At 37.8% G+C, this 23,912-nt stretch overlaps 1 protein-coding gene across 1 annotated transcript in view; it reads left to right on the forward strand.

Moving 5' to 3' along the window:
• Positions 1–23,912, forward strand: part of PKHD1 (PKHD1 ciliary IPT domain containing fibrocystin/polyductin) — a 469,171-nt gene that overhangs the window by 170,408 nt on the left and 274,851 nt on the right. The window contains exons 37-42 of the mRNA XM_023212993.1: positions 11,113–11,323; positions 11,738–11,895; positions 14,218–14,409; positions 17,332–17,457; positions 20,208–20,264; positions 20,518–20,648. Of these exons, the coding sequence (XP_023068761.1) occupies positions 11,113–11,323; positions 11,738–11,895; positions 14,218–14,409; positions 17,332–17,457; positions 20,208–20,264; positions 20,518–20,648 (875 nt within the window). The remainder of the gene's footprint in view (positions 1–11,112; positions 11,324–11,737; positions 11,896–14,217; positions 14,410–17,331; positions 17,458–20,207; positions 20,265–20,517; positions 20,649–23,912) is intronic.

Below are 23,912 nucleotides of genomic sequence, written 5' to 3' on the forward strand. Positions count from 1 at the left end.
TGCAGCCATTATGGAAAGCAGTATAGAAGTTCCTCAAAAAATTAAAAGTAGAACTACCATGTGATCCAGCAATCCCATTTCTGAATATATGTAGGAAAAGAAGGGAAATTAGTATGTTGAAGAGATCGTTGTACCCCCACGTTAATTGCAGCGTTATTCACAATAGCTAAGACATGGAATTAACCTAAGTGTCCTTCAATAGATGAATGACTAAAGAAAACATGGCATACAATGGAATACAATTGAGCCTTAAAAAAGAAAGAAATTCTGTCATTTGTGACAACATGGGTGAACCTGAAGGACATATGCAAAATTAAAAAAAATTCAGGCACGGAAAGAAAAATCCACATGATCTCATTTACGTGTCCACATGTCTGCAAAGCTGAGCTCATAGAAGCAGAGGAAGAATGGTAGTTGCCAGTGGCTGCGAGGAAGGGGATTGGGGAATGGGTACAAAGTTTTAGTTAGCAAAGATTAAGTAAATTCTGAAGATCTATTGTACAGCATAGTGATTATAGTTAATATTAATATATTGTATACTTGAAAATTGCTAAGAGAGTAATCTTAAATGTTCATACCACAAGACATTGATAAGTATGTGAAGTCACAGATATGTTAACTAGCTTGACTTAATTTTTTCATATTGTATACATATATAACAACATCATATTGTACACCATATATATATATAATTTTTATTTATCAATTAAAAATAGTAAAAAGTTCATGTTTAAAAATACTCACATCTACATTGCCTATCAGAGCAAAGTATTGGAACAAATTAAATATGAAGAAATAAGGGATTAGAAAATAAAATACACATATTTAAATGAAATACTGTGATACCATCATGGTGAAAAATAATACGTAATAGAGCTGAAAGATGTTCCCACTCTATTAAGTAAAGAGAATTCACAAAAATGGTATGTACTTAATTATAATATTTTTGCTTAAATATGAAATTTTATTAATCTATGAACATAGAAAAGTAATGATAGAAAAAATACATATTAATCTGTTGTATTAAGATCCGGAGTAGTTTTGTCTTTTCTTTTTCTTTTCTTCTCTATGGTTTTATTTTAAACATTATATTTTTGTTGCTTTTCTTTTTTTTTTTTTGAGACGGAGTCTCGCTCTGTCGTCCAGCCTGGAGTGCAGTGGCGCAATCTCAGCTCACTGCAAGCTCCACCTCTGGGGTTCACGCCATTCTCCTGCCTCAGCCTCCCTGAATAGCTGGGACTACAGGCGCCCACTACCACGCCTGACTAATTTTTTTTGTAATTTTAGTAGAGACGGGGTTTCACCTGTGTTAGTCAGGATGGTCTCGATCTCCTGACCTTGTGATCCGCCCACCTCGGCCTCCCAAAGTGCTGGGATTACAGGCGTGAGCCACCACGTCCAGCCTTGTTGCTTTTCTTAAAAGAAATTATGTTACTAAAAATTGGCCCTTTCTCTCCTCACTGTCATCTCCACTCCAAATCATAAATAATAGTGATCATTATCAAAATGATTATCTGATCAAAAATCCATCTGGATTTGTATCTCTCTGGGGGGCAATGAACAGAAGGAGATATTAAAGACATTTAATAGAAGCCTTTGGCTCTGACCAAGTGAATTTTGCATCTCTAAGGGGATGTTTGTTGAAGTGGCCTGACATCCTTACAGGAGCTAGAAACAGGGTCCCAGATGTTTCCACTTATATTACAGTGTACTGTTTCCTGGGCATTTTAAGTTTTATCCTTTGATTCTTCTCAGTCACTTATTTTGAATCAAAGTAGCAGCAGTAAAGCTCCAATTGAGTAGAAACAAAGGTTAGCTTTTTTTTTAAAATACCTATAGAAAAGGCCATTAATCAAAGTATGGTTAATTGCACCTTTCAAATCTCAGTCCTTAGTTAGCCTTGATCTAAACCCTTGTGCCAAAAGAATGGGAAGAGACTCATGCTCAGCATTGGGAAAAGACTTTGTGCCCGACTCCTTTTCATCACAGTGTAGGCATGTTTGCTGCTCAGTTGTGGATACAGCTAGTTGATCTGCACATTCAGAGGATCATCCTGGCCCACCTTCTCCTTCCTAACCACATGTGTCCTGCTTAGTCAGTACCACTGTAGATGGACCAGTGATGATACAGAAGGCTCACAGTGCAGGTACATAGCTGAGCTCACACAGGCTCCGCCACTAGATTTTGCCTTCATCTGAGAGATCACAGCATGTGGTTCTCAAGGAAAGAGGGAAGTGGTCTGTGAAGAATGCCCCATTCCATCTCTTTGGACTGCCAAATATCCTTATATTAATGCTAATGTCACAGTCTTGCTTTCTGAAGTATAGTGAACTGGATTGCTCCCAATTCATAAATGGTTTAGGTTCAAAAAGTACCCTTGTAAGTTGGTTGTTTGGAACTTGGAATACATTTTTCTTAAACCTCATAGTTATGTATCCAGGTAAATCCTCAAAAGTCTATTTCCACTAAATCTCCTTGCTGTCTGATGCCAGTGGGAATACAGCGTTTGGCTACTGAGTTTAAGATAAATCATGTCAGAAAGTAAGTCTATTTCTAACCTGGGATATCAGGGGGATTTCTTTCTCCATTTAGGCTTTACTGTCTCAATTCTTTTTTAAAAATTGAGTACGGTAATAGGGCACTCTCAGTCCTTCTTCCCTAACGGTAGCTTCTGTTGCCCAGAGGTGGGTGTCTGCCACAGTATATACAGGAGGAGCCAGTACAGATGCGAGGTGAAGGAATCAGCAACTGATGGACTTTCTCTAAGTCCTTTGGTTACTTCTCACCTCCTGCTGTTGTTAGAGAACATCCCCAGAGAATCCAGGTCAGATGCTGATGGGAGGAAGGGGGAAATGAGGAACAATGGAAGGGCAGGATTTTCCCATCTTTCTCCCTTCAAAGCTCATATTCTGCTGCTATGCATCCTACCTTCTACTGGCAGAGGGATGAAATGAACTGTGGGAAACATGGTTTGGGCACAATCGATACTGAGTGGGCATCCAGACCTTAACAACAGCAGAAAAGAGACAGGGAATGGAGAGAAATGAGCCCCCAGTTGCATCCAGGAATAAGACTTTCTCTTTATTGCATTATTTTGTCTCTTTATGGGTAAGCATACATCTTGGTCTGTTTGTGCTACTATAAAAAAAGTACCTGAGACTGGGTAATTTATAAACAACAGAGATTTATTTTTGACAGTTCTGGAGGCCGAGAAGTCCAAAATCAAGGTGCAGGGTTTCTGGCTGTGTACTTACATGGTGGAAGGATGGAAGAGGCAAAAGGCTCACATCCCTTTTATAAGGGTGCTAATCCCACTCATGAGGGATGACCTTATGACTTAATCACCTTCTAAGGTTCCCACCAATTAATGCTATCACTCTTATGATGATTGAGTTTCAACATAAGAATTTTCGGGACACATTCAGACCTCAGTAGTGTGTGTCTTCCTCTTTTGGTTTTCTTCCTTTTACTTCTCTTAGGTTTCTCCTTATTTACTCAACCTTCAAATGACAGTATTCCCATGGGGTTGGTCTCATGTGTTTTTCATTTATAAATTTGTGCTTTCTCTCAAGTAATCCCAGTAGTTTCTATCTGTTAACCTCTATTAATATATATTTTTTATGTATCTGGCCTCAGACCTCTCTTCTAAGCTCCAGACCCAACTTGTCACTTGGATATTCTCTTTGATACCTAAAATGTAACCTTTGTAAAATGGCCATCAAAAGCTTAAGATGTCTGAAATGAATACTACTAGAACATGAACTACACGAGGACAGGGGTTTTTGACTGTTCTGCTCACTAATGTATTAACATACCTAAAGCAGGGCATAACATATAACACATAGTAGGTGCTCAATAAATACTTATTGAATGCATTCTTTATTTCCCAAGTGTCCCTGTTTATTTACCAACTTGCTTCAGCTGTGGATGTGAGGCATTATTGACATCTTCCTTACCTCTAGATCCAAGCACTCAGTCCTTTTGATATTCCAAAAGATATCTCAGATTTGCATCCTTCTCTCCAAATTCATTGTCTAACTCTGATTCAAACCTCCAAAACTTTTGCCAGTACTACTATGATAACCTTCTACATTATTGCAATAGCCTTCTACATAGACTTTCTACTTTCACTCACTTTCCTGAAATTTATTCCTCATGCAACAAGCGGGGTGACCTTTAAAAATATAAATTTGTAAAGAAGGGGTCCAGTTTCAGTATTCCGCATTACATCCAAAACTCAAGATGGATTAAAGTCTTACATGTAAGACCTAAAACCATAAAAACCCTAGAAGAAAACATAGGCAATACCTTTCAGGACATAGGCATGGGCAAAGACTTCATGACTAAAATACCAAAAGCAACAGGCACAAAAGCCAAAATTGACAAACGGGATCTAATTAAATTAAAGAGCTTCTGCATAGCAAAAGAAACTATCATCAGAGTGAACAGGCAATCTACAAAATGGTAGAAAATTTTTGCAATCTATCCATCTGACAAAGGGCTAATTTCCAGAATCTACAAAGAACTTAAACAAATTTACAAGGAAAAACAACCCCATCAAAAAGTAGGCAAAGGATATGAATAGACACTTCTCAAAGGAAGATATTTATGCAATCAACAAACATATGAATAAAAGCTCATCATCGCTGGTCAATATACCATCTCACACCAGTAAGAATGGTGATCATTAAAAAGTCAGGACACAACAGATGCTGGAGAGGATGTGGAGAAATAGTAATGCTTTTACACTGTTGGTAGGAGTGTAAATTAGTTCAACCATTGTGGAACACAGTGTGGTGATTCCTCAAAGATCAGGAACCAGACATACCATTTGACCCAGCAATCCCATTACTGAGTATATACCCAAAGGATTATAAATCATTCCACCGTAAAGACACATACACATGTATGTTTATTGCAGCACTGTTCACAATAGCAAAGACTTGAAACCAACCCAAATGCCCATCAGTGATAGACTGGATAAAGAAAATGTGGCACACATATACCGTGAAATACTATGCAGCCATAAAAAAGGATGAGTTCATATCCTTTCCAGGGACATGGATGAAACTGGAAACCATCATTCTCAGCAAACCAACACAAGAACAGAAAACCAAACACTACCTGTTCTCACTCATAAGCAGGAGTTGAACAATGAGAACACATGGACACAGGGAGGGGAACATCACACACCAGGGACTGTTAAGGGGTGGGGGGCAAGGGGAAGGAAAGCATTAGGAGAAATACCTAATGTAGACAATGGGTTGATGGGTGCAGCAAACCACCATGGCATGTGTATACCTATGTAACAAACCTGCGCATTCTGCGCATATATCCCAGAAGTTAAAGTAAATATACTATATATTTGTAAAGATATATATATATTTACAAATATATATAAAGTAAATATATATATTTATATTTATATATAAAGTATATTTACAAATATATAAAAAGTAAATATATATATACACCCACATATATAATACATATATATATATTTGTTTATATAACTATTTCAAATACAACTTGAGGTTTTTAAAACAGGTCAACAAAGTCTTGCATTGTTTTGCCCAGTCCTCTTCATGTGATCCAGAGGTCTGATATCTATTTAGTTCCTAGAGTAACACATCAGGCTCTCTGTTTGCCTATTGGCTGGCTCTTGTTTGTCTTAGGATTTGACTCATTCTCACTAATGTACAATGAGTCCATTTTCTCACTAAGGATTTTCTTCTCTTAGTTTGATATGTGTACTATGGGCTTAAAATTGTTTCACAACAAAATGATTTCTTAGATTTCATCCCAAATATTCATTTGGTGGTTTCCAAATAATTTTTAGGGTAAACTCTAAGTGCTATGGGAGGGCCTGTGAGGCATTTTTGGGTGAATGCTGCTCACCTCTTCAGAGTGAAGGGACATTCACTAGGTGCCTATACCTTCTGTACACCTATACTCTGGCCACGCCACATATGTAGTGGTTATTTGAATGTCCCCCACCATAGTACACACCATTGTCGTTGCCTAGGGTACTCTTCCCATTTTGTCATCAGGCCCACTTTGGCTTGTCCTTCAAGACCCAGCTCAGTTATCACCTTTTCTGGGAAGCATTCCTGGAAAGGACCACTCCCTTGGTGCGAGTGCAGTGCTCCATGTCTGTCCACCACTGAATGTCACTCTGCACCTTGCACAGTGCACTTCTGATTTTTGTCTGTCTATTTCTTATACTGGTCATGGGGCCTGGAGGAAAGGGATTGTGTTCTTTGTGTTTGTCTTCCTAGTGCTTGACAAATGTTCATCCACACACAATACAGCTTTCAATGTTTTGCTGTGGATAATGGTGATGTTGCATCCAGAAATAAGGGGGAAATAATTTGTATATATTTGAGGACAATATTTCTAGTTTTTTTGTGAGTTCCTTTATTTCTATTCTGATGCAAATATTATTTTAATAAATTATCCTTTTCTTTCTCCTTCCTCTCTCTCTCTTTTTTCTTTCTTTCTCTCTCTCTCCCTCTCTCCCTCTCCCACCCTAAATGGTTTTGAAAGGCCTTGGCAGTTATTCTTAGAATAAAGATTTAAGTCCTACAAAATAAACAAACAGAGGACAATTAGTGATATTAAAGTGTGTTAACCCACAAAGGTTATTTTCTTTTTCTCCATGCCCATTTAGTAAGAATGGTTCTCTGAGACTGTGTAATTATGGATGAATGACATTGAAATGCTTGAACAATAATTTGTAGGAAATACAATTATGAGTAGAAGTCATTAGTGGGAGTAAATGAGTAGTTTGTTGGTTAACAGGTCAACATCGAAAGCCCAAAGTGATTAAACATAGTATTAAATTACAAGTTAAAAGCATAGTCCTTTTTCATTTAAGCATATTCATAAATTATTGAGCTTTTTATACTGTAGTTTTATGTGTTTTTTGATTTGTGGTACAGAAAGGAAGGGAGCTACCCAACGTGGGTTTCAATAGTTCTATGAACAGAAATGACTCAGATGTAAAATGTGTGCAATGCCTTCTTCATCAGAGAAGTCAGTTGGTCCACCTTGTATGACATTTAAATAACATTTACGAAGTAATGAGAATAATTTTTTGAACATCCAAGCTAATTGGGTACAGTTAATTTACAGCTATTTCCAGAGGCTACAAATTCCATTTACTTGTCTAGTTCTCTGGTCTTAGATTCAGAAGAACTAGTTTCAGAACTTTGTGCTGATATCTATTACCATATAATCTTGTCCTTGAAGAATCATAGTTTCCTATCTGTACAATCTGTTAAAATAAATAACAAAAATAAAAAACCAAAGATTTCTTACTTGACAATGAAACTAGTTTGCATAGGTTAGGGTTATTCTAAGTTTTCAATAAATGTTTGTAATTTTTTCTGCTGTTTACATGTTGACTATTATATACTCACTTGGGCATATGTCTGTTGGGAGTTTACGCGTGATTGCCCGGAAGGCAATACTTAAAACAACTCATTTGAACCACTATGAATTGAATGTTAATTATGTGTCCAGTGCTGTGTTAGGAATTGTGCCAAACATAAAGGAGACATGAGGCAGGGGCACAGCAGTCATGGTGCCACCTGTAAGGTGGAGAGAGACGACACATGCACTGTAGTAATTTTAGGATGATTTAGTGCTGAGAGACATGGGACTGACTATTGGTTATATAACTGAAGTCTCCCCAGGCTTCCTTGAGCCTGCTCAGCCTATGGATATTTCAATAGTGATAAAAATTGCACTGTCTGCGGCCCCCAACTCACCCAAAACCTTCTCCCCTTTTTAGCATTTCTGCTTGCTTCTAGGTGTTCTCACAATGTGTTTTCTGTGAGCTCATCTGTCTGCCTTAGTCACCATGAGACAGCTTTCATGTTCTTTTCCTCCTACTTTGGCTTCTTGGTCATTGTTCTCCATTCAGGAAGGTAGTAGGGGCTGCCTCATCCCTGCATCTACTGCTGGTACCTGCCATGAGAGTACTGAACACATGAGTTTGAGGGTTCAGGCTTTCATTGAAAACCCCTAGGTGTGGGAGTGTGCTGTGCCCCGTGATGAAATGTGGCAACTGTCTCTGCATGCCGCTCAGAGTCCCACCTGATCAACTGGACACCAAGACACTGGGGTGCTGGTTTCTCCATCTCATTTGTGATTTTATGCATTCTGGATATATTTGTGGAACATTTATTATATGCTAGACACTGTGAAAGGCATTGATGTTATCACGGTGAACAAACATAGGTATGGTTTTTGCTGTTGTGTTTAGTGGGGGAGACAAATTCTAAGTATAGAAATAGAGGCCAAATCGCAGTTGTGTTAGTGTGAGAAAGGAACAGCCATGGCGATATGACAGATTATGATACAGGGTTTGTCTTCTCAGCAAGTCTTGGAGGCTTCTCTCAGGATTACGCTCTAAAGAATGCAGAGAGAATCTCAGGTGGGGCAGCATCAGGTGACAAAGCCATCTGGAGAGTTCCTCCAAATTCTTCCCTCAGGTTCAGTCATCATAGGTCCTTGTGGTCAAGGGAGAGGGCCTGTATCTGAGAATGACGCCATATCTTCTCTGTCATCTTCTTTTCTCCCATCTGTTTCTTTGTGCAAACTTCCTCCCCCACACAAAGCAGCTCAAATAAATGGCTCACAAGCTACCCAGACATGCTTGGGAATGCCTAAATCCCAGATGTACATCCAGATTTTGCTGAAGGAACGATCTCACTGATCACTACAAGGTCTGCAGAAGGAAGTGAAGATGAAGTGTGTTCTGAAATTCATTGAAAAGATTGGGCTTGAGTCGTGCTTTAAAAGGATAGATGAAGAGAAAGAAGCAAGGACATGAGTGGAAAGGACAAAATTGACAAAAGATTAGAGGCAGGATGATCCTGCTAAATGAGAATAGGTAAAGAGACTGGGCTTCCTGGAACAGAATTTATTAAGAAATCAGAGACCATAAAGTGGGGTCACATCATGGAGAGTCTTTAAAGTCGAGCAGGAAGTTTCTGACTTTGTTACTGAGTATTGCAGGAAAATACTGCAGGTTAATGGATAAAGAAGGGATGTAATTAAAATAACTTAGCACATTTTTTTTTTTAAAAAAAAAAAAAGAACATAAGGAGGAATACTTAAGGGAATAAAAGCTGTTTTTAAGAGAGTCTAGCTCAGATAATTATTACAATAGTTTTAATATGATAGTACTCATCTAAATGTCAATATCTACTATGTAGCTAGAAATATGAGGCCAGCACTCATTAAACACCCAGGCTTGATGTTTTAACCACACACATAGAGATGTTATTTTTGCAATGAGAGTGAATAAGTTATAAGATAGTTTTACTGCTTTCTAGAGGCTCTGTCAATATTTAAAAAGATGTAACTTTTTGTTAATAGTTAAAAAATGTACTTCAAAGATTATCTGTGAATTTTTTTCATCCATTCAGAGTTGACCATTATTTATAGGAGTAATTAGTTTAGATAGACCTTTGTGGTCTCTACTGTCAGTTCTGCCATGTGTAGCTTGCATGTTGATAGTCACATAGTAGGTGTTTGTTGCATATTAACTGAGAATTGTGAACATTGATCACAGAGTTGGCAGCATTTTGTCTTGGATAAACGTTTTTCTATGCTTGGTAGAGATTTTTCTATGAAGACATTCAAGAATGGGTTATAAAAATTCACGTATATATGCATATACATATAAATACATCTTATTTCATTTTATTGTTTCCAAAGGTTAAGATATACAAACAAGAAATAAAATTAAAATTATTTTCTTTTGGGATGATTTATGTCTTAATTTTCACCTGCTCTATAATTAGAAATTTTGAACTCTGTACATTTTTTAAGACAAAATTATTGCCCAAGTAAACTTCAGAAATTACAACATTAACCCAGAGACCTTTCTAAGCCTAGAACAACATTATTGGTACAAGCGCTTGTGCACAGAGAGACAAATAAATAAAGAGGAAAGTTTAAAATAATTTGAAAATGATTTATTGTCGGCCACCTCTGTAGTTAGAGATTCAAGTATTATTACTTTACTTTAGTACAACAAGGGAGGACAGTAACTTGCTGCGGGCTAAAGGTAAATTATCATCTATTGCAAAAGAGGAAGGAAATGTACTACAGAAAGAAGAAGCAGTAGGGAGTAAGCCATGTGTTTTCTGAAGTATTCAGATAATGCCTTGAAAAAAATCTGTGCCTTGACCCTTGCTGGAAAAGACCAGAATAAACTGTGAGACAGATGATCTTCTTGAATTTTTGATAATTAGAGATTAGCGTGCTGGTATGGGGATGGTCAGGTGGGTAAATTGGAGTGTAATACAAACGAAGTTATCTAGAACCACAAGTTCCCCTTCTTCAACTGCATTCAGCAGTCTCATATTAGATAGGTCTAGTTTTTATAGTTTGAAGGGATCATTTAATACACCAAGACTTATGACAACTCTTAAGAGATAATTTTTGTTTTCCACTCTATTTTTGTTATTTGTGAAGTCTTCATATTGGAAATTAGTTGTGGAGGTCTACGTCAGAAAGTCTAGTAACCACTTATTTTTACTTGGAATAAAAAAGAAGTGGTAAAAAATTTCATCCTCAAACACGGTGTGACACAGAAAAGGAAGAGAAAGGATTAACATACACTTAGGGTCTATTATGTGGTAAGATCCAAGCTAGATGTTTCGTAGATACTATTTCATTGAATCTTTCTGAAACCCTATGATGGAAGACCCTGCTACTTCTGTTTTTAACTGAGGAAACTTAACCCCACTCATCAAGTTTATTACCCGAAAGAATAGGGTTAGAATATGACAAGACCGTGATTCAAATATAAGTGTAATCTGACCACAATTCTTGTGCTTTTTACACATTGCTATTCTCTATTCTGGATTACTTTTATTGACTTCTTGTTATAGATAAAAAGAAAACTAATGTCAAACAAAATAAAACAAAACTAACATAAAAAAAATTGGTGCTTATCTATCCTGAAGCTTGCTTTCCAGATCTTATTTTATGGGATTCTTTGGCTAAATAACATCACATTTATTAAAGATTAAATTAATCATGTTTTGATTAATGATTAAATTATCTGGACAACTTTTCCTCGGGCTGCTTTAGGTTCACTACCAGAAGTAATTGTCACCCGTCTTCGAGCAACTGCCCATGCCCGAGACACAGTGTTGGCTTTAGAAGATGCTGTGGACTGGCACCCTGGGGATGAAGTTATCATAATCAGTGGAACAGGTGTTGAAGGTGCCAAACCGATGGAAGAGATTGTCACTGTGGAAACTGTGCAGGATACAGACCTCTATCTTAAGTCACCTTTGAGGTACTGAGTGTCAGCTTGGCTAAGTTGACATGGATGAAGATGAGATTTTAACTGTGTTGGAGTCTGAACATTTGTATTGGGGTCTTTCAATGATATATTTCTTCTGCATTAAATAGTGCTAGACATTTGGACAAGAAAATTAAAAAGCATGAAATGTTTTGAAGATTTAGACTTTGCAAGTTAGTTTGTCTTGTGAGTCTCTAGAACTTCTGTCTTACACAAATGGTTAGGGCAATGATCAGCATAGTTTCTAATTTTCATGCACTTGTGTCTATAGTTCACTATTTGGTTTTGAGTTTCTAAAGAAACATGAATAGATCCCCAAAGGAAGAATTATGTTAATCTAGTGGCTTATTATTCTTAGTAAGATTTGGAGTGATGTCTTCAGTTCTATCATCCTCTTTTTTTCCCCAGATATTCTCACAACTTTACAGAGAACTGGGTGGCTGGAGAGCACCATATTTTAAAGGCCACTGTGGCTCTGCTCAGCAGGAGTATTACCATACAAGGAAATCTCACTAATGAGAGGGAGAAGCTACTTCTTTCATGCCAGGAGGCCAGTGCTCCAGAAGGTAGAAGAATATTTTGTTGGAAAGTCCAGTGAGCAAAAAGAATATTCTTACTGTCTGATGATAGATGGCATTGCTATGGTTGACCTGTTTCAAAATAGAATAGGCCCTTAACCTTTGGATGCCAATAATTTTCTGTAGTTTTCAGAATGTTCTTGATTGTCATTTCATCCTCCTCCCTGCCCCACTGCCCAACAAACTTGTGAAAAAGATAGACAAAAGACAAAAGAAATGAAAGATTACTGCTCTGGGGAAAATATTTCTATTAAATAACTCAATCTGAAGAGTTGAATTACATTTCATTTCTGGGTTCGATGTTAAAATTCCAGGCCACTTCTAATATTTTTAGGAAAGCCATATGCCAGAGTTCTGGACTCAGGCAGCACATTCTTACTGACTAGACTTGTAGGGCTCCCCCATCCCCTTTTCGGGATTTGTTTTCTGAGTGAACTACCACATACTTTAGGTAAGTGGTGGAAAAAGTCAATTTATCTTCTAGTAGAATAGCAGGCACTGAATCACACTGATGTGCCTATTAAGCATCTATTTCAGGGATGGTTAGTTTAGTAGGTTATGTTTTGGTTTCCCAGGCTGTAGATTATGAGGCTTTCACATGTTGTGAAGACATCATTTGTCAACTTTGGTCCAGGATGGTGTGGGTGTCAAGGATGACTTCCAGGCATGAGCTCTGGATGGATGATGAGGCTATTTACTGGGATGGGAAGGGGAGCAGGTTTTGGGGTGGGAAAGTGGCAATTGTGAGTTTAATTTTGTATATGTCGTAACTGAGATGCCAGGCCAGCAACTGTGTAGAGATGTCTGGTAATGTGTGGAGCCTGGAAGAAAGGTCGAGGCTGGAGTTAAAGATTTGAGTTGTGTCTAAATATAGGTGCATGTGAGTATAATGTTGTCATGTGGTTGGGTGTGTGGAGTTGTTAGAAGTAGAGAGGGAGTTTGACCTCACCTCCCTCCCTACAAATCATCTACTCACAAATGTGTCATTCTAAAAAGAATGTTTGGATAACAGTGGGTTCACTTCCATCAACTGCCCAGCTTTATCTATTCTGCAGAATTGGGATCTACATTCTTTCCAAACTTCCTTGGTATTGTGAGATCATATTTTGCCAAATATTGCATTTGATCATGCTGCCAGTGAGACCATGCTTCTAGGTTTAAGCCACTATAAATCTGTTAGCCCCGAATGGAAAATATCCTTGATTCCATCACAAATCATAAGGATAACTACAATATTCTCAAAATAAGCCATTCCTTTTCTGTGTGGGGCTGGAGTATGGAACAAAGCAGTTGAATTTAATAACACAAGGCCTGTCCATTTGAAAACCTTATGGATCACTGGTACAAATAATCAAATTGTGATAAGGCATACAAATATAAATATCTCTTCATTCACCTCTTCTCTGGGTGTTAGCAAATGACTGGATTCTGAAATTTACTGTGGTATGATACAGTGTTTTATATTATTGGTGCTTCTTTGGATCATTAACATGAAAAATCTTTATTATTCAATTGGAGAGATGATTTATTCTCCAGATTAGTTTGTACCACCAAATGCCATATATCAGCAGAAGGTGCCCTGGATCCTGAGGTCACAACATTTTGGTAGCAATAGTAGTTGTGTGTGTTCGGTCCAGCTGGTTTGATGCCCTCCCTAGCATTCATAGCTGTGTGTGTTAGTTCAGGTGGTTGCTGTCCTCACTAGCATTTGTAGTTGTGTTTATTAAGTGCAGTTGCTGCCGTCCTCATTGGTGGCACAGCTGGGGAAGTAGGTGTTGGTGCAGGAGCTGCTCAGTTGCTTCTCTGGAGTCCTTTGACATTTCTGTGTTAGCATTATTGCTAAGCCCCCAAACCATAAAACAGCACAGTAATGGGGAAACCTCATTGGACAGCTTAAGATTAAAAAGTGCTGTCATTATATTCAGTGCTAGCATGTCTTTCCTGCAATTATCAACCACAAGAAGGTCATTTTATTGCATATTTCCTCCAGAGGATCTTTTGGATTGAAATAAGCATCTATTTAGGTTGGGTTTGTGGGTTATAGTCTGACTCTTTGTGACAGTAATTAAGGTGATTGATTTGGGAGTTTCTTGAAAAAATAGAATGAAGGCAACATCATGTCCTGTTTATCGGATCTTTTAATTAATAACCTACAGAGGAGAATCAAAGAAAAGGGGAAATAAGATTATTAAATGAAATAAACAATAATGGTTTTTTCCTTGGTGCTAACAGTACCTTTCAAACTGAGAGATTTGTCTAGAAGCATGTTCTACATGCATTAGGTTCTCTGGACTTCATTTTGTGTTTCAGGTAATCTGCAGCACTGTTTGTATTCCATGAGCGAGAAGATGCTGGGATCCAGGGATATGGGAGCCAGAGTGATCGTTCAGTCCTTCCCAGAAGAGCCCAGCCAGGTCCAGTTGAAGGGAGTGCAGTTTCGAGTCTTGGGGCAAGCCTTCCATAAGCATCTGAGCTCACTCACTCTGGTGGGACCTATGAGAGGTAAGGGGGTCCAGACCTAAGACCTTCTCATGTTGCCTTCTTCCATGTTTAAGGCACTACATGCATGGGGGAATGACAGATGTCATGTGGGATTTGAGGGATTTAGAGATGGATAATTGTTATATTCTAGGCCTGTGGTTCCCAAATTTTAGTATGCATAAACAAATCACTTGTGGAGCTTGTTAAAATTCAGAGTTATAGACCTTATCCCCAACAAATTCTGGTCTAAGGTAGGCTTAGGAATGTGTATTTTAAATATACAAACCTTTTGATTCTGGAACAGGCAGTCCAAGGAGTCCACTTTGAGAACTATCACTATAATATAGCACACGAGAGTGAACCACACAATCACGTGTTTTGAATTCTGTCTCTACCATTTACTAGCTTTGTGACTACAGGTGAATTGGCATTACATTATCAACACTGTGGGAGTCCAGACACTTCTATGTAAAGTTGTCCTAAATCAGAGGAATCTTTTGCCTGGGGAAATGAGGGGGAATGGGCTGAAACCCAGGTGCTTTTTCTGGGAATGAGGAGCAGATACATGTGCAGATCTTGGCCAGACATGAAGTTGTAAGAAGGGAGCAGGAAACACCAAATTCAGGTTAGAACAACTAGGCGAAAAACAAGATCAGAATCAGAAAAAGAGAATATGACTCGATGCACTGATAGAAGTTCTAAAATCAAAGTTGAATGTAGGAACATCCAGGGCAAAAACTCATTACCAAAAGATGATATGCAGAGAATCACAAAATGGGGGTGCAGATGCCAAGTCACGAGGACAAAAACTCCATTTCTGAGTGATCCTCCCCATTCATCAGCACATTCAATACGCACACATTCAAGCTTTGCCTTCCTTAAAGAGGTGGTGCTCCAGGGGTTCAGAGGTTGACGCCTGACAAAGGACATCAGGGCATACTTTGTTCAGGTGGTTCTTGAGAGACACTAGGATTCTAACAGGTAATGGCAAAGTAATCCTTGAGGTCATTGAGGGCAGGATTCTGACCAGCCAAAAGCAACATTTTCCTTCATTTCAAATTATCTGCATGCTAAAGAAGTCTATTTATTCTAATTTTTCCAATCTCTTTTTATTTATTTGAGTTATTCAGGGGGATGGCTCCCAAAATGTGCTTTGGATCGATTAGTATCTTTATTTCCTTCTCTCTGGATCTTTGGTCAGCTGTATATAGTACTGCAGAATATTTGACATGTGGCCAGTTCAGTAAAAAAGAGGGTAGCAGTCACAAATAAGTTATCAATTGAACATAATCAAAGCCCTTCCTTGATCAACTTTTACCTAACCTATCTCTCCCATCTCTGTTTCAATCAGAGTAGCTGCACATTGATCTATTTTTATAGATATTTTATATTTTAGGTTTTAGTTGAAAAAGAGTTCAGTGCTTAAAAATAAAAGTTTGAAAATTACTGCATTAATACATTATTACCTGTAAATCCCTGTTAAAATGCAGAGGCTAGAAACTTTTGGAATACTCATCAAGGAATTTTTTATTGTTTAACACCCTGAAGCCCCTCATGTCCTATGCGGCTAATTACTCCCAGCTACTAGAGTTAGAAGGCATTGGGATCTTTGAACAGTACTTTTTAAAAATTTTAATTTAATTTTAAGTTCCAGGATACATGTGCAGGATGTGCAGGTTTTTTTACATAGATAAATGTTGCACAGTACTTTTTAAAGATTCACCAATCCCAGTATTCTGCCCTTAGAGCTACACGAACACCTCAGTACTTATTGGTTGTTCACATGGTCAGGCATATTCTGTTTGGGTGACATGGTGAAGATTCTGTGCACCACGGGCAGTGTTTTCTACATAAGTAGATATGGGTGGGTTAATTTATTGGGGTGTATCCTTGATGAGTAATGTGAGGGCACCTAGTAGTAGGAGAGCTGAGATTGAGGGGAATGTGGAGATCCAGTGACAATAGTGATGTTAAAGTGGAGAATTTTTTGGATAGTCCCAACTTTAAAAGTCAAATTATTCCATAAACTAAAGAAACTTTTCTAATATCCCAACGCTTGGCATCTGTATCTTTCTTACTACCTAGTAATAATACAAAGCTCCCTTTTTAGGATTTATAGTTTAATTATTCAAATAAAGGATTTTTATTATTTTAATATCAGTTTCCTCCATCAGAATGCAAATACACGAATGCAGAGGTTACTTAGTTTCGTTCATTTTTATGTTTCCAGCACAATGCCGTGCCCAATTCCTGAAACATATAGTTGATAATCAGTAATTGTGTATTCATTGACTCATCTAGGCCTCATAACCAGATTTGGGGATTATAGAATATGCTTATGAAACCAGTGTAATGATTTTCCTAATTGTCATAGTAGAGGATAGCTTCCTCTGTAGTTTTATAAACCTATCCAGTTCAAATGTGAGAGTCATGATCCTCAGGCCAACCTTTGGCCTGGCTTACAGTTGGGAATAAGGGTCTCTGGCTATCTTGGGCTAAGAATATTATTGCCTGATAAATTATAAATATTAATTCATAGCTCCAGGTTTCAAAGATCAAGGCTGGCCCATAAGCAGTGCTCTTCACATTATCCTAAACTTCTCATCTACTGTATTGTGATGAGAGCTGATACCAAAGATGATGGCCAGTTGGAAGTCTTGACAGCCATGAGTTCTTTTATTGTTTAGACATACTTTGTCTTTCTCAGATTGTTTTTTTTTTTTTTTCTAACACTTGATCGTTAAATTTCACCCTTTTCATTATTGAGGCCCATTGGTTTGAGTTACCCATTCTCTTGTTTTGATTGTTGCTTCTAACTTCTTATCTCCTGAGTTCCGTTATTGTGTGGGAGAATGTCTTTAGCTATAGTGTAGCTTCCTTTAAATATGGTCAACAGAATCTCAGCAGCCATTTCTAATTTTTACTTTACTCTTTCCTATTCAGAGTCTTTCATACAGGGCTGTACAGTGAGGAGCTCCTTCAGTAGAGGCCTCAGCATGTGCGGGACCTTGGGCCTGAAGGTGGACAGTAATGTATTCTACAATATTTTAGGTCATGCACTGCTAGTTGGTAAGTAAAACAAGCTTGTCTAATTTCTGCGTTCTTGAGTAGGACACAGTTTTTCACAATGAATTCTCCCCAAATTTGTAATTCCCAATTTATAAAAATATTGGCCTTGTGATCACTAGAAATGGGCTATAGTAAAAAATTCTAAATTTAAATGTAGTCACCACTGATTGGCTTACTAAACTTTACCTATAGGATACTGATTTTTTAAAGATTAGGTCAGGTTAATAAGTATATAATGGGAAGTTTTAAAGTTTTCTACCAGTAATTTTCACAATAATTCTAAGTCACATACATATGTCTTTGTGTAGTCTTACAGACCGTCAAACTTGGTGTTGGCCAAGGATTTAAAAATCTGGAATTCTCTTCTTAATAGAATTCAAGCTCCTGTGGCTTGCTGAAGAAGCCCATGTTTCAGAATCTTCAACTGATCACCTGTATCTCCTTCTGTTTCCTAAAATTCATTCCCCTTGCAAAACTCAAAATTATCCTTAAAAATCTCAAATTGTATCATATCACTTATCTCCTTTGAGTTTCTTATTGCTTTTAAAATAGAATTCCAAACTTTTCACCAGACTTAAAAGATCGCTTCAGTGATTTTTGTCTCTATTAACTTCTGTAAACTTGTCTTGTTCTTTTTCTCTTCCTAGTACTGCAGTGACACTAAAATATTTTATTTTAGTTCCTTCAAAAGACCATACTTTTTCCTTCCTCAGGGTCTTTGCACAAGCTCTCTGGCTCTGTTCATGCCACTTACTTTCCTCCTGCAAGATCCTCTCTCCAGACAAGTCCTTCTGTTTAAGCTTTTTAAGCGCCAATCAGTACTTCTTAATTTAAAATTATATACCACATTTCTGGTCATCTGATTAATGTCTTTTTACCACCAGATTTCTTGAGGACATTGTCTCCTGAATATTTAGCATATTAACTAGTGCATTGTAGATCTATTAGTTGAAAGAAATGAATGAGTTAAGGAACAAAGGGTCTCTAGTTTTATCAGAATAAAAAAGTAAATCAGAATTTTTCACTGAAAGTAAGAATATATTTAACAGTATTTGTTAAATGCTGTTTGATATTTAATTCTCTGGTATCATCAGTGGGAAAATATATGTTTTACTTAAGAACAATCTGTTGAGATAAAAGCTATAAAAGTTCTATTCTGAGATGGAGACTGTCTAGTGAGAAAATATGAATCAGATACATTTGCTTTAAAACACACTCTAGCTCTAAAAGACAAAAAACGATTACTGGGTGTATACCCAAAGGATTACAAATCATGCTGCTATAAAGACACATGCACACGTATGTTTATTGCGGCACCATTCACAATAGTAAAGACTTGGAATCAACCCAAATGTCCATCAGTGACAGACTGGATTAAGAAAATGTGGCACATATACACCATGGAGTACTATGCAGCCATAAAAAAGGATGAGTTTGAGTCCTTTGTAGGGACATGGATGCAGCTGGAAACCATCATTCTCAGCAAACTATCGCAAGAACAGAAAACCAAACACCGCATGTTCTCACTCATAGGTGGGAACTGAACAATGACATCACTTGGACTCGGGAAGGGGAACATCATACACAGGGGCCTACCATGGGGAGGGGGGAAAGGGGAGGGATGGCATTGGGAGTTATACCTGATGTAAATGACGAGTTGATGGGTGCTGACGAGTTGATGGGTGCTGACAAGTTGACAGGTGCAGCACACCAACATGGCACAAGTATACATATGTAACAAACCTGCATGTTATGCACATGTACCCTAGAACTTAAAGTATAATAAAAAAAATAAAAAATAAAAAATAAAAACGAAGGGTCACTGAGGTGATCAGGTGCAGAAAAATCTTTTGATTAGAAAAGGACAGCCACCAGGAAGTCAACTAACAGATGTAGGATTGACTTTGTTTGTTCCTACATTTGTCCGTGCAAGGGAAAAGGTGAAACATCAAGGAGAAATTGAGAAAGTTATCCTAACAGTATTACCTTAGCAGAAAACAATTATGTGGAATAGATATTAACTACGCAAGGAAGAAAACCTGTAGGAGGAATTTAACCTTTAGTGCTTGAATGTTGTGAATTATAAGGTTTTGACATCTATTGTATTCCAAGTTAGAGAATTAACATTTTTTTTATTGATGTGTGGTAGGTAAAGCCCTCAATCTCACACATAACAAGTATGCAAACCCAGACCCATGAAATGACATGAGGAAGCCCAGATACTTTGTAATGAAGGGTTCTTTGGGGCTGATCTTTATTGATAGCACTTAAGTGACTAATTTCTCTAGTAGCATGGCCCATGCCTGCTCTTCTATTCTCTTCTATTCCAACCTCAGTTATCTGGGTGTGAAGGTCCTAGATATCGTCCGTCCTGTTCCTCCAGGACATTTCAGATCTTCCAAGGGAAGGTGAGGGCATGCAGATAGCAGGTTGCCAGTTTGAACAGCTAGGAATGGGGTTGGTGTTGACACAGGATATGTGGCACTTAACAGTGGAGATAGTCACTTAGACTCCTCCTCAAAAGTAAAACATCTATTTTTCTGTTCTTTTTATTTAAAATGAACTTCTGAATCCTGATACTCTAGAACTGAAGAGTTCATAAGATCTGTATCTCTTTTCCTGATTTACAGATAAAAACACAAAAACAAAATTAAAACAACCCACACCCAAAGAAGTAGTAGTGTTGCAGCATCTCTTGTTTTCCTAAGTGGCATGAAATATACTCAAGTAACAGGGTCTTTTGTTCTCAGGGACATGCATGGAAATGAGATATATCTCTTGGGAGGCAATTCATGGAAGGAAATATGGTAAATATGTAAATTGATTTTAAATCTATTACATTGTATTTAAAATTGTCATATATTTTATAGACAAGCCTCATGGCAAAATGTTAGGTCTCTTAAGTTTATTGTGCATACTATTATATATATATATATATATATATATATATATATATGAAATACATATGTGAACTCCGATGCGTATTAGTAGAATCAAGAGTGTTGAGTTGTGTACATTTCAATTATGTTTGTGGATTCTCTGGGTTTGTTTAAACATTAGACTGGTCAGGACGTGGAAATATAATAAGAAACAATGTGATCATCCGAGTTTCTGGTGCCGAGGGACTCTCCAATCCTGAAATGTTGACACCATCTGGCATCTATATCCGCAGCCCCACCAATGTTATAGAGGTAAGATCTTCAGCTCCACCAGGAAGACCAGAACTGAGAGGGCATAAAGTTCTTTCTCAGTCAGGGGTGTCCAACCTTTTGGCTTCCCTGGGCCACACTGGAAGAAGAATTACCTTGGGCCACACATAAAATGCACTAAGGCTAATGATAGCTGATGAACTGAAAAAAAATTAAAAAAAAAAAATCTCATTATGTGTTAAGAAAGTTGATGAATTTGTGTTGGGCCACATTCAAAGCCATCTTGGGCTGCATGCTACCTGTGGGTTGTGGGTTGGATAAGCTTGCTCTAAAAGTTCTTTAAGGTGGCAGCATTAGTGGTGGTGTGGTATGAAATGTTTACTTGCTGCATATTCGTATCAAGAAAATAATGTATAATTTTATATTAAACAAGTTATTTAGGATAAAGATAAGCATTCCTCTCAGGATTCCTGGAAACACTTTTTTGAAGTAATAGATAATGGAGCAAAACAAAGTAGATATTGATCGTTTCCTGGTCACATAGATAATGCAAACTAAAATATCTCCCTGAACTATCAACTCTGGGTGCTGATTTATGTCTCTCTTGATTCCAATGCCAATTTCTTACTAAACCTTCACTATCTTCCTATGTTAATGGGGCCATATTTTGTCCTTTAACAGTGTTCAAAACTGAGTCATGAGGTGTATAAGGTCATGTCAGATTCCAGGAGGATGAAGTCCACTTCAATGACCTTGAGTTTTTAAGTCCCATTATTTAGTACAACTTAACATTGGTTTCTCTTGGTAAATTTCTGTTTAAACATTTAAGAAATTAATTTTTTGGGGGAAAATGTAGCTGTAGACCTGAGTGAACAAGTGCATCAGAGTAGTGGCAGGCCATTTCGTTTCTTCTTTTCTAATTATTTTATCCCGTGGATCATCTATCAAAGGAGTTAAAGGCCTCACTCTTCCAGGAAACTCCTCTGAGCATCCACTATGTCATTATGCTGAGTTTCTGAGGAACTCGGAGCATGAGCTTCTTTCTCACTGATCTTCTGTTTTTAATTACCTTCAGCTGAAGTAAAAGTAGTGGTTATCTCGTCAACCTTCCTTAGATTCTTAATTACGTTTGTTCCAAGCACAGCACTTACACACCATTTTAGGTGCCTAATGGGAGTGGCTAATATGCCAGTAAGCAAAGGAAGCAGAACTACATGGACTGTAGGAACCCAGACCCCAGACCTAGGACAGCTGGAGCTGCATTTAACTTGTTTGGCCACTACAGGCCAAAAATCCTAATGCTAATTAGGATTTTTCTTTGTTGTTATTTTAAACTTTTACTTTTAAAATAATTTCAGACTTACAAGAATAAATAAAAGAGTTCCTATGTGCTCTTTCTATGTCTGCGAGCTTTTGGGCTTAAGAAACCATGTTTTTGTGTACTTTTCTGAGTAGCATAATGTTGACTACATCAAATGCCTAGAGGAAAGTAAACCCTCGGGGTTGTCCAGCTCACCTGCTGTGTGAAGCTGGAATGTCCTTGTCTCACTGGGTAGTATGTGGTCTTCTGGACAGGAGTGCTGGCCACTGGCTGACAAGAAGAAGGGTTGAGGTGGCTGCAGGTGCAGAGAACCAGAGGGTAATCTGAAAAGCTGTGGGTTGCATGAGTCTTGCAAAATGACCTGTAGAATAATACCCATTCAGCAACAGAACAATTGACTCCACAAGCAGCTGCTTGCTGTCCCTCCAATGCTTTCCATTTCCCTTCATTTACTTTCTTACTCTTGTATCCACTTTTCAAAATTAGAAAAAAAATACAATGTATCTGTTTTGAGAATGGAGTTTTAGTAGGTTAAACTAGTAATGTAGATTCTTTAGGTATATTCCTGACATATTCATCATTGGTGACCTTAAAGTTCTAATTCTATTTTCATTAGCTTTCAGACGCTAGCACAATGTCTAAAACATGGTAGTTGCTCAAAAAATGTGTTTAATATAATGAATGAAGGTATAAATCTATAACCAAATTATATGGGGGAAGAAAAAGGAAAGCAAAGAACAAGTTCCAAAGTTCTAAAATCATTTTGATGACTGAAAAATAAGTTTAGTCAGTGGAAGCATTTAGATTCTGTTGGCCTGTCAGCATTAAATCTTGCAAAGTCTAGTCCAGTTTTTCAGTTGTGCCATTGGCTTTCTGTTGTTCAGTCTTTTTTCGTATTCTATTGTCTGTGATGTGCCATTACTTAAAGACATAGGTGATAACTGGGCATACGTGAAAAAAACCTGTGTTCCCTAGGTGGGTCTCAAACTCTTGGTCTCAAGTGATCTCCCCACTTTGGCTTTCTAAAGTATTGGGATTACAGATGTGAGCCACCATGCTTGGCTGAGTTAGTGTTGCTTGTGTCCTGTGTGGATAATATACAGAGTACTTTGAAGAACATATTTTAGAAATATACCTTCATTCCAAAGGGATAATAAGGAGGCTTCCACAATAACAAGGTGTGTGTGTATGTGTGCATGTATTTGTGTGTACATGTATAATATGTGGAACAGAAAGAGATGTAATAGAAAATTCTGATTAATTCAGATTTTTCTTGATTTTAAACTTTTAATTTTAGAATAATTTCAGACTTATGAGAAGCTACATTAAATAAGGTAATTCCTGTGTGCTCTTCATCTAGCTCCCTCCAATGATAACATAACCATAACCATAGTCATGGAGCTGTACCAAGGCCAGGACACGACTTTGGTATGATAGTATTAATTAAATAAATGCATTTATTTAGACTTGAAGAAGATGGCCTAATGTTTGGGCAACCAACTCTGAAAGCCTAAACTCTCTCTCCTCACATACCTGAGTCTGACCTTGAAATCTCTGACCTGGCAGGTAGGTAGGCAGGGGATATGATTCTTAAGTCTGTGCAATGGTTTGTGGTTTCATATTATTCCCAAATTGCCCTGATGCAGAGCCAGGACCAAACTCTCAGCCACAACATAAGGAATTCACCTGGGCTTGCAGTCAGTCACCTTCGCAGTTCACTTACCTTCAACCGGCATGATGCAAATAAATTTCAAGCGTGATATTCCTTTTTAGTTTTGATAGCCACAGGTGGTCTGCTTGTCTCCCTGCCCAGCCTGCAGCTGAGGTGAGTCTAGGGCAGTTTCATTGAAAAGCAAAACCTGAGCTTTGTACCTTCTTGCCAGTGAGGACCAATGAGTGGTATGCGCTTGAGTCTCCAGGGGCCTGTGGCATTCCCTGGTACATTTCTTAAATAGGCCTTTGCCATGCTTTCCAAAAGCAAGTTG

The sequence above is a fragment of the Piliocolobus tephrosceles genome, chromosome 5, assembly GCF_002776525.5.
Source record: "Piliocolobus tephrosceles isolate RC106 chromosome 5, ASM277652v3, whole genome shotgun sequence".
Lineage (NCBI taxonomy): Eukaryota > Metazoa > Chordata > Mammalia > Primates > Cercopithecidae > Piliocolobus > Piliocolobus tephrosceles.